This window comes from Zophobas morio, unplaced genomic scaffold (assembly GCF_036711695.1).
Source record: "Zophobas morio isolate AGI-343-1 ecotype UQ-CSIRO unplaced genomic scaffold, CSIRO_AGI_Zmor_V1 ptg000038l, whole genome shotgun sequence".
Classification (NCBI taxonomy): Eukaryota; Metazoa; Arthropoda; class Insecta; order Coleoptera; family Tenebrionidae; genus Zophobas; species Zophobas morio.
The window spans coordinates 3133743-3149617 of record NW_026972143.1 but is presented as its reverse complement, the minus strand read 5'-3'; the positions used below and the strand labels follow the sequence as shown (position 1 = coordinate 3149617).

The following is a 15875-nucleotide window of genomic DNA, read 5'->3' as shown; positions in this document are numbered from 1 at the left end:
ATTGATATACCATGAAACTTAGGTTTTATGAAAAATAAAACTTCTATATAGGTACAGTTTTGGAAATTTCATTCTACCCTATAAAATTTTATTGACAATAACGAGACGGGCAGTAGTAAAATGGTAAGAAATATTTACGGCTCATGCCAGTCACCCGAATTTGTAGGGGAACATTTAGTAGGTAGTTGTACTCATAAAATTATGGTCATTTTTGTTCGTCAGTAACGACGGTCCCTGCCCGGACCTGGGGATTACCGGCACGCGACAAATTTAAGTTGTAAATATCTCTTACTTACCATTGTGCTACTGTCCGTCTCGTTATTGCTAATTAAATTTTATAGGGTAGAATGAAATTTTCAAAACTATACCTGATCTTTTCTGCATTTTTTACTAATTTGTTTTTTTAATTTTCACTGTAAAAAAGTGTATCAATTTTATGGTCAATTTTCATAATTTGCCAGGTAACATAACCGCAACAACACCATAAACCGCTAGGGTTTTTTCTGCTCTTCAATTGGCCATTAATTTTTTAACTTTAACTAGGTAACTAAAAAAAATGAAAACGCATATCTTTAAAGTGAAATATTTCTAATTATTTGTTATTGACGATCTTTTTGAAGTAAGGTTGGCAATGAAAATTTTGTAAATTGGTAGGTACTTATATAGTTGGTAGAGAATAATAAAAATTCCTTCAATGTTTCTTATTAGGTTATGTTGTTTTAAATGTAAGGTTGGAAAATGTGTCAAAAACGTAAACATTGTTGACAAAATTAAACTTTTTGTATAGATACTTGATTAAAAAGCTCATTATAATGTTTAGTTTGACAATTACGATCACAAAATTGTCAAATAAAATGTCAAATAATGCCAACATCATTGTTTGAAAAATTAATTTCATGGCCCACTAACGCAGTTTTTTTATCATATGGTTGTAACTTAACATAGAAAATAAACATAATGATATATAATTTCAGATATTTTAGGCCATGTTATATCGAACAGCCTGTACATGAATGATCTTACTTTAAGAATTTTTTGAGAAATTATTCTTAAAAAATCCAAATATGATCCAAGAAGTCAAATTTTTGAATTTTGAAAATATCAAATAACCCTAAATAAAACGCACCTAGAACAAAATTAGCAAGAAAAAATAAAATAAGAAAAGTTATTGGTCAATTTCAAAATCCAAAAAAACATAATTTGAACTGATCTGCCAGGGCCGGATTTAATACTTTTACTTATTTATAAGTTATCATTATCACTTATAAGTTATGTATAAACCTTCTAAAGAGGATTACAAACGTCACATACCAAAATAAATCAGTTAAAAGTACGTATAGCAATATTAAAATGATGTATTTTCCATATACAGAGTAAACAAGGTATAAACAACCATCATGAAAAATACAAACAATTTCGCCAATTTCCTCCACCCCACCCCACCACTCCGTCGCCTCACTCATACCTAATTACTTAACCCATTCGTGTCAACCGCCCGTAAATCACCCCCTTATCTCTCCCCACACCCCATCCCACGACAAAAATGGCGCTCCGCACCCATGCTCCCATCGCTCCCATAAACCAGTGCCGATCGAGCAAGTCCACGTGATCGTCCATACATCATCCCAGCGAAAAAAAAGGCAAAAACCCATCGCCGCCGCCGACCATCATCCCGCCACATCTCTCATGCGTGTGTGTGTGCATTTTGATATCAACGCCAACTGATATACGAGCGTGGCCGTGCACCAGACAAAAGCCCCATTTTTTGCAACGGTAAATACATTAAACATAACATTGGCCATGGGCGTGGCCTAGCTTTTTCCAAGGTAGCTTGATCTCCACGAGCGCTCCGCCGGCCAATCGCGCGCCGCCGCTGCGTCGGCGAGCGCGCCCATTGGCGGCGGAATCGGCCGAAGGAGCGACGTGCGTTATACCTCCGGGCCGACGTCCCAGCGGGTCGATGCAATTTTTATTCCAGATGAACTCGACCAGGATTTGATGCGTTCGCGTCGGCTGCGTTGGGTTGGATTTTTTGGGTTTCGTACCGCTAGGTTTGCAGAATTCAGAAAAAGGGGGAAACATTTTGTTGTGACGATTGAGTGCAACGATGGGGAAAGAAAGTGTGGAATTTGTATTATGTGTTGAGGTGATTGATATTTCTTTATGGTTGAGGAAGTTGAATGGAGTTTTCAGGGCGTGATGACGTAAAAAGTGCATTGGCTGGTCAAATGAGCTGTTATTGTTGGGGAGAGGCGAAAAAATTGAAACGTTTTACTGGAAGCGGCACGGAACTGTTAGTCGTTTTAAGACGAGAAGGCGGATAAAAAATAAAAGAAACGATCGAGCGTGCACGTTGGGTTAATAAAGTTAGAAAATTGGCTTTTTTGACGGATTTAGACGTTATGGTACGTTGGGAGCGGCGGCGTTGACGCGACCTTGACATGCTCGATTTCGTTCAAATAAACTCTATTAAACCTAACATAAAATTGCACCTGTGTGCGAAAAAATTTATTGAATAAAGAATTATTTGTCTTTGATAAGTGTCACATATCCTCTGTTAAGCCCAGAATGATCAAATAATATACAATATACCTACTTACTTATAATAGAAAGTCAGACTAAGGTATACCCAGATGTAATTGTAAATTATCTAATTATATGGATTGCTGACTCTGAATTAACATTTTTGAAAGACGTCAGAATTATCTGACACTTGTCAAATACCACAAAGTAGTGAAAGTAATAAAATAATTCTATCGACAATCAACAGGTGGTCCTAATACAACATGAAAAATTTACTTGTAGAGGTAGATTTTATTTTTGTATTTTCAATTATCAAAACTTGCCAGGTCAGCCTAGGTCAGGTCAGGTCAGATCAGAAAAATGACATTTCTTGCAAAAATGGTGCACCTAAGTAAAACTGAGGGCATAGAATTATTAATGATTATTGGTTACGGTGACAAAAGGCGAAATTTTGCTCGAGTAGTAACACTTTTCAATTATATTCATCCATTTCTAATTCGACGGTTTCAAAAACCCTACGAAGATTTAATGAAACTGGAAGTGTTAAAGAACGTCCAAAAGTTAGCAGGCCAAAAACTGCTTTAAATGATGAAAATGCCTGTAATGTCCTCTTAGACGCAACAGAAAATCCCGAAACGTCAGTGCAACAATTAGCGCTGAATCACAATGTTAGTAGAAAATCAATTCAAACAATAATGAAAAAGGAAAAGTTTCACCCATACAAAATCATTGGTGCAAGAGCTGATACAAATCCATACTGGATGGAGCAAATCCATACACAGCCTTCAGAAAAAACTGAATGTTTGGTGGGGTAATATTGGTTACCATTTCCTTGGTCTTTTTTTTTATTAACGGGAATTTAAATTCTGAGGGATACTTAAGGCTGTTGCCGGAACGTATTGTGCCTAGACTTAGAGAATTGTTTCCCATTTACCAAAATCCGGAGTTACCAACAAAAGCTATTTGATTTCAACAAGACGGTGCTCCACCCCATTTTTGACGTCAAGGGCGACAGTACTTAAATGAATCTTGAATTTATATCAATACACCGATTCACACTGAAGACTCACAGGAAGAAAATTCTTCTCAACGCACTACAAAATTTTATTCAGCGTCTTTTTTACTGCCAAGAGTAAAAGGAGAGCATTTTGAGCATCTTTTGCAAAATATAGAAGTTTAATTTTGGTTTCGGTTGTTATTGGTTAATTAATTTATTTTTTGTTTAACATTAATTAATGGAAGCAAAACATTTTTTTTGACGAATAATTTGAGCACAACTTCTTGTACTCCTGTAGGTACATAATTTCAGTTGATTTGTACAATTGGTTCTCAAGATATTTAACCGTTGCTATACATTCTAGCGACCCTGTACATGGATGTCTAAAGTCCTATATATACTGCTCCAGGTTTGCCAAATTTGAATGATATACGAGTAGGTTGGTATCAAGTACACCATGTTCACACGGACAACTTTTAAGTTTTATGGCTGACGAAATTATAACATACAGGGTGTTTCATGAGTAATGCCGAGCCTTACAGGATTGGAAATGCAACACACAATACATTTTCAGAGGCATCATTGATGTTGACAAAAAAACAAATTACGTATAGAACATCGTCAGCCTTTGCTTTTTATAAGTTTTGTCAAAAATGTCCATTCAAAACATTTTTAGGTTATTAAATCAAACGAGGTGACAAATATATTTTGAAAGCAAAGGCATCGTAGTTTTATGTTCGAATTTTCAAAAAAAATATCTTATTAGCAGTGAAACATGTTTTGCTGGTTGCATTTAAAGTTTGTAAGGCTCGGCATTACTCATGAAACACCCTGTATAAAACACTGTCTAGTTTACAACTATTTGTCATAGTTGATTTAGTAATGTTGTGTAGAATATGTAAAATGTTGAACAAATACAAGAAAACTTAAATACATAAAAGAAAAATATGTATAAATTAGGCATTTTTGGAAATAACAAATTTTGAAATATGTTGGAAGTAATTGTGTGACATATGATAAATTTAGGTTAAGTTTCGGATACGTTTTGCAAATTAAAAATGTCAACAATCTGTCAGTCTTGACACCAGGCAACCGGAAATTATAGAAAACATCATGATAGGTACCAATTTCAACTAAAAATCCAGGGCTGCCAACAGACTCAATTATTTTTGATCACGCAGTTTTTAAAAAGAAAAAGGATACATATGTTTAAAAAAATAACTACTTGTAGGAAACTATATTTTTGGAAATAACACATTTTGAAATATGTTGGAAGTAATTGTGTGACATACGATAAATTTAGTTAAGTTTTGGATACGTTTTGCAAATTAAAAATGTCAACAATCTGTCAGTCTTGACAGTAGACAACCGGAAATTATAGAAAACATCATGATAGGGACCAATTGCAACTAAAAATCCAGGATTGCCAACAGACTCAGTCATTTTTGATCACGCAGTATTTAAACAGAAAAAGGATACATATGTTTAAAAAAATAACTACTTGTAGGAAGCTATGTTAATGGTAAATCCTAGTTTAATGTTCACAGGAGCAAAATTTTCTGGGTATAACAGGTATAATCCAACCTTTATTAAAAATTTTTCCTGTTCAAAAACTAAGAATCAGTTACTAGTTATTTCCAGAAAAGTATAAGTGTTTGAGAAAAATTTAAGATAACGTTTACCACTTTGCAAGGTATCTTTAAGGCATACTTAATATTTAAAACGTAACCTAGGTAAATTTAGGTTTTTTCAAAATTTACTTCTGTAGTTTTTTGTAGAATGTGTTTCATAATATGGGGAAAAGACGCTGTATGTATAAGGGTAAAACAGACGTGTGTTAAGTGCAAAAAAGATCCAAACACCCCGAAAATCTTGGAATTTTGGAATAAAATTACTGCTGTGTGGTAACAGGGTGGAGTCAAGAAAGTATGTACAGGACATAGAGTTATATCTGGTGTTATGTACGGGAGTTTCGGGATTCCCAAAAAAATAATAAAAATCTTCTGTATGATGTAGATTACAAAAAAAAAACCCAATTTTATAAAAGAAAAATTGGCAACACTGTTCGCACCTAATGCGTGAAACCTCCGGCATACTTTCAAATTTCTTAGTATCGATGGTGACTGAAATCCACCTTTTATTTTTTTTTTTAGGACAATAATCATAACAACCAGTAGTCATTAATCGTTGTGCATTATTACTAGTAAAACAAGCTGTTATTTTTCATTAATAAATACACAAAAAAAAAACATTTAATAAAACATTCATAAATTATAAACAAAAACAAAACCAAGAAAAGAAAAATCCATTAAAGCTTAACCAACCAACTAAACACTAGAGAAAATGTTCAAAATTCCTGCTTTGTGCATATAAGTAAGCTCCGGTCGTAATGTTTCCAAATTTTGATCATTTTTTGTAAAAATCAATCATCACTGCTTGCTAAGATAAAACTGATTTTGGAAAATAACATACATTACAAGAAAAGAGAGGGTGGGTGGGCGGGGCTAGAACCTGCTAAGACTGATTTTGGTAAATGACATATTCTCTAATAAAAGAGAGGGTGAGTGGGCGGGGTTAGTATCTGCTAAGATAAGACTGATTTTAGCAAATGACGTGTCCTCTAAGAAATTTCATTAAATTATTGAAAGACACTAGAGGCTCCAAAGCACTTTCAAATTCTTTCCAAACAGGAATACTTGGAACAAAAAAATGAGGTCCCAAAGTTAACTCAAAAACAGGTCAGGTTAGAATTTTCCAAAACTAGAACAGCAAAGTCCCCCAAAATTGTTTTAAATAATTTACAAAAAAAAAAATAGTACACCATGAATCTCCCGAATCTAAAAAAAAGTTTTGAAATTCGTAAAAAATAAAAGACTAAAAGCTCAAAAGAATTTTTCAAGTTCATCCAGCAACAAAACATCAGATTCCTTTAAATTTATCTGAAAATAAAACACCAGGGAACCTAAAATTAACTGCGAACATTTTAAACGTTGAAAACTTTGACAATTTTCGATACGTCAAACATTTATAATTGCCTGTTCGATTTTTGGTGATTTGTACCTTCGTCTTATATCGATATTATTATTATATTGTTGTCAAATGAAAATTTATCAAATTATTACAAAAACAACACAACCATATCTTTGTATATTCTAATTGAAATTGTAATTAATAGAGAGCGGATTTCTAGGTTTAATGCTTTTTGTGAAAAATGTAAGCGCTTCAAAACTTTTTTTTATCTGTAACTATGATACAATTTGGAGTCATATGACACATTTTTTTTGTGCTTATTTTCTTTTTTTTTCAATTTTATGCATATTAAAACTTATATGCTTATTTAATGCTTTTTTCGACGAATATGAGTTTTAATGCATATTTTGTTCAAATGCCGGCCTTGTCGGGATGACAAATACTTGTTAGTTAGGCGTATCGTATCGTATGCATTTTACCTAGACTTGACCATCGAAGTACACTTACTCAAGACCCTTTCTGTGAATAGGTTCCGGTCGTTTGGGTAATAAAATTTTATTATAGGATTGGAAAAATACTCCATAGATTTTATGACTTTAAATCCTTACTTCCGTTGATAATGAATTAAAGCTTTTAACCAGATGTTCTTTTTCGGCATTTTGCGGCAAGACCGTTGAAGATTTTCTAAAAAAAAGGATTATTGTACCCAACTACCTACCTTAAAATTTTTCTAATGGAAACTTTTAAGTAAATGAACCGTTTATTTCACAACCATCAATCTATAGCATCTGTCGTAGTACAGTGTTATACGTGGTTCTTCGTTGTTACATGTTGAGTTCTTTTTGGTAATATTAATAGTATTTTAAAAGAGTGCCGAAAGTAAAATCGACGCCGGATGAGTGGATACAAGATTTTCCAGAATTAAAATTAGAAAACAACAAAATATTCTGCAGAGCTTGTGTGAAAACCGTAAGGCCACTATTTTTCTTTTATCTATTTTCCTTTGTTGATCCTGTATATGTACGTTGTTTTAGATTCAAAGTGATAAAAAATATAACGTGACGCAACATGTCAGAACGACTCTTCATGTAGAAAGGAAGAAAATGTTTGAAGTTTCTAAAATTAAACAGCAGACCATGAATCTGTTGCATCTACTTCCAGAAACGATGAGCAGTTTCAGTTTAATTTCGATTTATGTAAAATGATGATCCAGTCCAATATACCTTTAAAAAAATTGGAGAAAAGCCCTCTTCAAGAATTCCTTGAAAAACACTGCAATCGACATATTCCGGTTGAAAGTACTCTCCGAAAAAATTATGTAGGCCCAGTGTTTCAGCAAGTTTACAACGAAATTAAACATCCCATTGGAGATAATTATTTAAGGTTCGCTGTCGATGAAACAACCGATAGTTGTGGAAGATACGTGGCAAGTTTAATTGTTGGAATCTTAAATGAAAATTTCCCTAGTCGAGGGTATGTAGTAAGTTTGAAAATGTTAGATAAAACAAATGGCAATACGATTACCAGATTTGTAAATGACAGTCTTACGTCACTATTTTTGCCAAATAAAATTTTATTGATGATCTCGGATGCAGCTCGTTATATGTTGAAAGCAGGGAATAATCTAAAAATATTGTAGCCCAATTTAATTTACCCTACTTGCATTGCCCACGGTTTAAACAGAGTGGCTGAAGAAATACGTTTGCAGTTTCCTAATGTTAATAAATTAGTGGCAAATGGTAAAAAGATTTTTGTTAAAGCCCCACTAAGAGTATAACATTTTAAGGAAAAATTTCCAAACATACCATTGCCCCCAGAGCCGATTATAACGAGGTGGGGAACATGGTTACATGCCACATTTTATTATGACAAATATATCAAAGAATTTGAGGAAGTAGTTACGGAGTTTACCGAAGATTCTTCTCAATCGATTAAAGATTGCATAAATATTTTGCAAAACAAAGATTTGCGACAACATTTAGCTTTTCTAAGAAGCAATTATCAATTCGTATGTGAGGTAATAGAAAAGTTAGAAAAACCAAACATGTTGTTGGTAGATGCCATAAACTTAGTGAAAGAATTTAAACAACAAGCAAACGCAGTAAGGGGTGATATTGGTACTAGAGTATCTCAAAAACTTGACGAAGTGTTAAATAAAAATGCAGGTTTCGGTGTTCTTTTAGACGTTGCTCGTGTTTTACAAGGCCAGAAGGTGGAAAATTTGGAGTTAGATTCAACAACAAAATTCAAATTTGCGCCAACAACGAGTGTGGATGTTGAACGCACATTCTCCAATTTTAAACACATTTTAAATGATCGGCGAAAAAATTTTACACTGGACAACTTGGAACATATTACAATCATAAATTGTTTTAAAGAAAACTGAAATACGTGTGTAAAATATAAAGTCTAGGATTATTGTAATAATATTTTATCCAAAGTTCTAAGAAGTGTTCTTTGATTTGTAATATGATTATGTTTTTAATGCTTTTTTGCTTAAAATAAAACTTTTTTAATGAAAGTGTTATGCTTATTTAATGCTTTTTTGCTTAAAATAAAACTTTTTTATTGAAAATGTTGTGCTTATTTAAGCGCTTATTCTTAATTTTTTTGTGTTTATAAATCCGCTCGCTACTAATTTGTATAGTTTGTTCTACCCTATAAAATTTTATTGGCAATAACGAGACGAACCGTAGTACAATAGTAAGAGATATTTACAACTTAAAGTTGTCGCGTGCCGGTAATCCCCAGATGTTAGAAAGTAGAATAACCCAAGTCCGTGCAGGGACGATCGTTACTCACGAACGAAAGTGACCATAATTTTATGAGTACAACTACCTGCTAAATGTCCTCCTACAAATTCGGGTGAACTGCTGGGGCCCTATTCTTGAACTCATGCGACTTCAAGTCGTATACGAAAATCGTCGCATGGTGATTTCGTATGCGAAAGATGAAAGTCGCACGCTCTGTATTCTTGAGCGCTAGACGAATACAATTTCGCATGCGCCGTATTTGCGTACAGTCGTAGATAAGTTCATACGGCCTAGATGATGCTTTGCTGTCAGAAACCATTATCGACCAATGGAAGATGAGAGGGAAAATTTAACGTTTTAAGTACAACAAAGATTAATTGGAAGTCCCGCAAGTTAATAATATGGAATTTATTGGTTTTACTGTGAATATTATGTTAACTATCAAGTGATATCAATATAACTGGAAACAGCAAATAATATAATTTGTTTTTAATAACATAATTCTTTATGTTTTATTCTAAAACATGTGTCCGGTATAAAAATGTATTAAATCACTTACTAATTGAAGGGTTGAAATTTTCCTAAAGACGACTTTCTCTTTTCTCAAAGACGGTTGGGACGGAAGGCTGAATGTTATCAGCAGTTTCGAAAGTTGGGACGGAAATAGCGATTTAGGGATTAAGTTGTTTATTTCTAAGTTTGGTCATTTTGTTCACTTGTAAACTGTACTCCGTACGACGAGGAGCTATCTAGTTATATTCGAGAGTTTGTGAGTTTATTTAATAAAAAAACATGAGTGGAACGAAGAGTGCGCACATTTCAAGTGAACAAAAAACACATTTAATTTCGTTCATGCAAGAAAATAAAGAATTAGTCGAGGGGAAGTTCACAAAGAATTTTACGTTTAAAACAGCGCAAAACCTGTGGAACAGGGCTGCCGAAGAACTAAATTCCATTCCGGGGGCCCGAAAAGACTGGAAACAATGGAGAAAGGTAAGATGAATTATGAAAAATACAGCTTCGTAATTTTTTAACAAATGAAATTCTCCGAATATTTGAAAACTGTAATGGTATCGATTTTTTACAGACTTGGCAGGACTTGAAGGCTAAAACGAAGTCGAAAAAGGCTGACATAATTAAACAATCGAAGAAAACCGGTGGTGGTCCACCTCCGGAAGATCTAGATTTAGGGGAAGAGAAAATAATACAAATAATTGGAAATACCGTTATAGAAGGTCAAGACGTCCCCGAGTCCACGATTAGGTTTAATTGGGATGGAGATAGTTCTTCTCAACTGCCAGCAGAATTGTTAGAGCCGACAGAAGAACAAGTGGAAGAGAAAAAAAAAGAGAGAATTTTACCCGAAGAAAAACCCCAATTTTCTAGAAAGCGGAAAGCCCGTCCCGCAGAACGATTAGACAAGAGTCTAAAAGCATCAGAGCAGTTGGTCAAACTGACCACGGAAAAAAACAAAATGAAAGAAAAATATTATGAAAAAAAAATTCTTTTATTGGAGCGGCAAGTAAAGGCCAAAGAAGAAATCGCAGAATCGCTGAAAATAATCGCCAATAGGTTAAGGAGAAATAATGGTAGTCTATTATAAAATAATAAATATATTTCATTTATTTTCAAAAATAATTTCTTATTATTCGAGCTTGCATTGTGCGCCCTGCAGCAAGTTGCGGGTTGACTCGCTCGTTATGTGCAATTTGCTCATCATTGACATTCATACCAAAATCCACTTCTACCTCATCGTTGTCTTCTGGTTCTTCTACATGATTAGCAATGCACATATTGTGCAATACTACACAGACCTTGATTATTTTTCCCGCTTTTTCGGGGTGGTAATGCAACACTCTGTGTTTAAGCAAACACCTAAACCTCATTTTCAAGACACCATTACATCTTTCGATTATAGATCGTGTCCTTTTCTGCGACTCGTTGTATCTACCTTCAGGGGTATTTGGGACGGCATTTTGAATTGGCGTCATGAGCCAAGGCCTAAGAGCATATCCTGAATCACCTGCGTAAAAAATATTTTTTGCCTGATTTATATGAAATGTTGCTTAATATTTACCTAAAACATAATAAGTCGAATGACCTCGAGTATGCAAGTTTTGTAGGAAGTCTAGCACGTTGCTATTGTTCCATATAAAACTATCATGGGTGCTTCCAGGATATCTTGCATTTACATTCAAAATCCGCAGGTTAGCGTCACATACCTATATATAAGACTTATTGTTAATGTTACTTTATTTTTTATCATACTGACCAATTGAACATTTATAGAGTGATAATTTTTTCTGTTCACATAAATATGTTCTGGATACACTGCGTCATTTGATTTTGGAGGTACAATTGCAACATGTGTGCAATCTACACAACCAATGACCCCCGGAAACTGGTATCGCTGATAAAACCTGTTAGATATTATATTGATATTCACATAATTAAGATAAAAATATAAAAAACCTACTCATTTCGTATATTATTAAGTTCTCTAAAATTTTGGGGAAATTTAACCCACTCATCAAAAATTTGGGGTTGATTTAGAGCCTCAACGACTTCATTGATGCACTGACTTGTGGAAGCCTGACTGACAGCACTATTCACATTTTTACCAATGTCAAGCTGGTAGCTGCCCGAAGCAAAAAATCTAAGTGCTGTTAAGACCTGTAAAATATAAAAATACTAAATACAACAATTTATAAAAGTCTTATATAATTTACTTTTACTGATGTGTCCAATGCAGAGCACCTCGTTTGTGGTACAATGTAGGGGTCCACCAAGTCAATGATATTTTGTGCTAATTCTTTTGTCATCCGGTACATCTTTAAAAATGCTGCATCAGAAAGCAGTTGAAATGGATCGTCTCGCGTGTGAAAACGCGGAGGTCTGTGTCGTTGTGCTGCTATTTCAATTTCTTCTTCGGCATTTAAAACGGCTTGTTGAACTAAATCACCCATTTTCTGTTCACACAACATATCTCTATATTTTAAAAAGAAAACACTGTAATTTTACTTACTTTTCGATAAATCGGCAATTACCTAAAGGCACTTTTTTTTTTATTCACACAATCACAACAGAAAATGTAAACATAAACATGTGAGTTAACCTCAAAATCACTCCATCAGTCAGTTGTCAGCAATGCGCTTCGCTGAGTTTCGGTACGAGTTCGGTAATAATCGTACCCACTTTCGTATACGAAATTCATTTTCGCTCGGTAAAGACCATGCGTTGCTTTTCGTACGACAAATTCGTATACGACTGACCGTTTTTCGGTTCAAGAATGCGAAGTTTGACAATCGTATACGAAATGAACGATTTTCGTATACGAAAGTGAGTCGCATGAGTTCAAGAATAAGGCCCCTGGTGCGAGTCGTAAATATTTCATACCATTGTACTGCTGTCCATCTCGTTATTGTCAATAAAATTTTATAGAGTAGAATGAAATTTCCGAAATTATACCTTCGCTATCGAATTTTATCAATTATGACAAAAACCAAACAACCATATCTCTGTACATTCTAACTGAAATGGTAATTATACATGGTCATGGGCGAAAGAAATATTAACTAAAAGTTTTATTATTAATTACTGTGATAATGAATGTGGCGTTCAGTTGTTAAACGTTTCAAAAGAACCATTTTAAAATCATTATGACTCCACCAAAATGTGAGAAGAAATTTTTTTGCTATTTTTCCCAGACTCACCAGTTAATTGTTTAAAGCCTAGCGAAGAGTTAATCCGCCATTTTACAGACACTCGGTATAAATGATCCGGAAGATAAATTTTCAACTGTTAGTTCTACTGAAAGAAATAAAATTCCATTTCAAGAGGTAATTAGAAATGAATAGTTTCAAATTGTTAACCTTGAATTGCCTGAAATATATGTTTACAAAAATTTGAAAAAATAATGGTTCTAATCAAGGTAAGTAAACCAAATCTGGGCAGGGTTAAGGACAATACAGGGTCACGATAATAAAGTAATGCACAAAATTCAGAAAAAGCACAAAAGCAAAAACATGCTGGTGAAGCTTTTTATTTTAATTTCCATCTTTTGACAAACGTCAAAAAAATTTTACGTCAAATTTGAAAAATTATAACGTCATCAATGATTTTTTTAAATGGGACGCTGTTGACGGCATTATATGATAAAGTTTATTTTTCTGCATATGAAAATGTAGTTTGATGTAGGGGTTGCACAACAAAAAAAAAGAGAAAATTAATAAAAAACGAAATAAATTTGATTTCAATGATAAATAATAAATAAATATAACAATACGTTGGAGTAAAAATTTATGCTATAGAACTTGTTCACACTGTTCCCCATTCACCATCCAACACAAACCCAGATGATGGCATAATTATAAGTAATTATAGATCTGATTGACAGAATTATAGACCTGATTGACGGAATTTTCAATACTCTAGTGACTAATATGAGACATTTCATGACAAATTCGTGCTTTCAAGTCGTCTAAATTATCGTGTATGTTTATGTAAACACGACTTTTTAAATTTTCTTATAAAAAAATCAAGGGGTGTCAGATCCGAAGACCTAGGTGGCCATTCTGTTGCTCCACCCTTCCAATCCACCTTCCATCAAATTGATTTTCCAAAAAAATTCTCACATTTACGCTATAAAGCAATCTAAATTTTGTGGATGACCAGGATCAGGAAATATAGCAATTAGAGGGTATCTCATTTGCCAAAATCAGTTTTATCTTACCAGGTACTAGGCCCGCCCACCCACCCTGTAGTTGTTTTGCTTGGATTGGATAACATCCAGTTGCTCATGGTTGTGTTATGTCGGGACTTAAAGGAGGAATAAACTGTAATATCAAGGGGATGTAATTTATTACAGCAGTGTGGCGAAAGAATTGACAATGTGATTCCATTACTTCTGGCAAAAATAGTAGCATGAACGCTTACATGGCTCTCATGATTATCTAGTAGCAAATTGTTATAAGTTATAACAAATTCATAGGTATGAACCAAATTTGACAAAGTCGTATCTAGAAATACCGTTTTCCACAATTTTTTGCTACATGAGGGTCCGACGAGGGATCAAGGCACTCCAGGTACCAATGTAACAAGATATGACCTTGAATAGGAATCGATAATCGCCATTTGCGAATCGGACGTCATATACCTTCGTTTGTTCTCACTTCTTCTGTTATATTTTGGTATACTATGACGTAATGTAATAAAATATTGAATAAAATATTTTACCAACTGAAACGCAGACAGTAAAGAATTTAAAATACAACAACAGTTTGCAAAAGAGTCGAAAGATTACAAAAAGAAACTGCAACAATGCTCTAAAAAACTAAACAAACAGTGGAGGACAAAATAACGTAAAATAATTTAGAAAACAAGGCCTACATAAATTATAGTATGTGCTAATATTGAAGTACTGATTTTAGTAAAGTGTTCCATTGGGTGGACTACAACTTAGTGTTACATAAACCCAAGCCTGACGACATACAAGGTCAGTTTTTATCTGTATTTCTTCATATTTAGCATCTCTATCAGAGCGTTAACAAATGGTTCATTTAAATGGCTATCTGTCCCTTTACAGGTTTTTCTGGTAAACTTCTTGTGACCAAAAGCGAAAGCTTATCAACTTTATCCTCCAACAAAATAAAACTAACCGAAATTGTTGATGCTTTGAATAACTTGCAACGAAAATGTGTGATGGTAATGGACAGTGCACCATACCGATCTCGGTGCACGTTCGACAAACCACCCATATTTATTAATTATTAATAATAGGTGACAACCAAAATCGACATAATGAATGTCAAATTGACTAAACCGAAACAATTTTAACAAATTTGAGTAGGAAATCCAAAGTGGGGAAATTCCGAATATAGCCGACTACATAATTAATCTAATCGAGTCTCCAACGTGGTATTTATTTTTAGAAATCATGCAGAGCTAAATATTGTGCAGTTTGTAAACCATCTGCAAGCAGTTTATAAAATTCACTTGGACAACAACTCAGACAAGAATTCCAACCGTTTCAAACAGGAAACGTAGTGAGTACTTGAAATCCTAATTTTTAGTAGACGATTGAGTAATTTAAAAACACAAAACCAAAAAAAATCCATTTGCAGCCTAATCAATTTCGAAACATAATTATTTACATTCATTACTATTACCTATACAACAACACTTTGCTATTTTACTAGGTAATTAACCACAATGACTAACAAGCAACAACAATTCCTCGATAACTACAAACATCCGAATAAAAATAACAATTAGAACGATAACTTCTATCGTCAAGAAAATTATGTATGCATGTAACTGCCACTTATCCAGTCCTTGGACTGATATCCATAAGGTTTCTATGTTTATTTCGATAACTACTATCTATCTCTCGACCCATTCCCATCAACCCAACCACAAAAATCCTCTCAAAATTCCTCAATTACCCTCTTAATAACTCCACAAGCAACAAAATAATTTTTCACTCGACCGAAACCTAATCCAATCGTCCAAACGTATCCTCCTACCGCCTGCGGCCCCTCTATAATTATCGTTAACATGAACGACCGCAACAGTGGCCCGTGTAATTCCTCGCCTCCTTCTCTCCCCCAATCGCTTTCCTGCTTCCACAGGTC

At 34.0% G+C, this 15875-nt stretch overlaps 2 protein-coding genes across 2 annotated transcripts; one reads left to right on the top strand and one right to left on the bottom strand.

Moving 5' to 3' along the window:
- Nucleotides 1-10035: 10035 nt before the first annotated feature.
- LOC135139970 (myb/SANT-like DNA-binding domain-containing protein 3) lies at nt 10036-10846 on the top strand. Its single transcript, XM_064070339.1, has 2 exons — nt 10036-10236; nt 10331-10846. The coding sequence occupies exons 1-2, from the start codon at nt 10036-10038 to the stop codon at nt 10844-10846; spliced, it is 717 nt and encodes a 238-aa protein (XP_063926409.1).
- A 591-nt stretch (nt 10847-11437) lies between these two features.
- LOC135139969 (putative nuclease HARBI1) lies at nt 11438-12345 on the bottom strand. The gene is made up of 3 exons (XM_064070338.1): nt 11973-12345; nt 11720-11916; nt 11438-11663 (listed from the first exon to the last, which is right to left on the bottom strand). The coding sequence occupies exons 1-3, from the start codon at nt 12225-12227 to the stop codon at nt 11438-11440; spliced, it is 678 nt and encodes a 225-aa protein (XP_063926408.1). The 5' UTR covers nt 12228-12345.
- Nucleotides 12346-15875: the final 3530 nt, after the last annotated feature.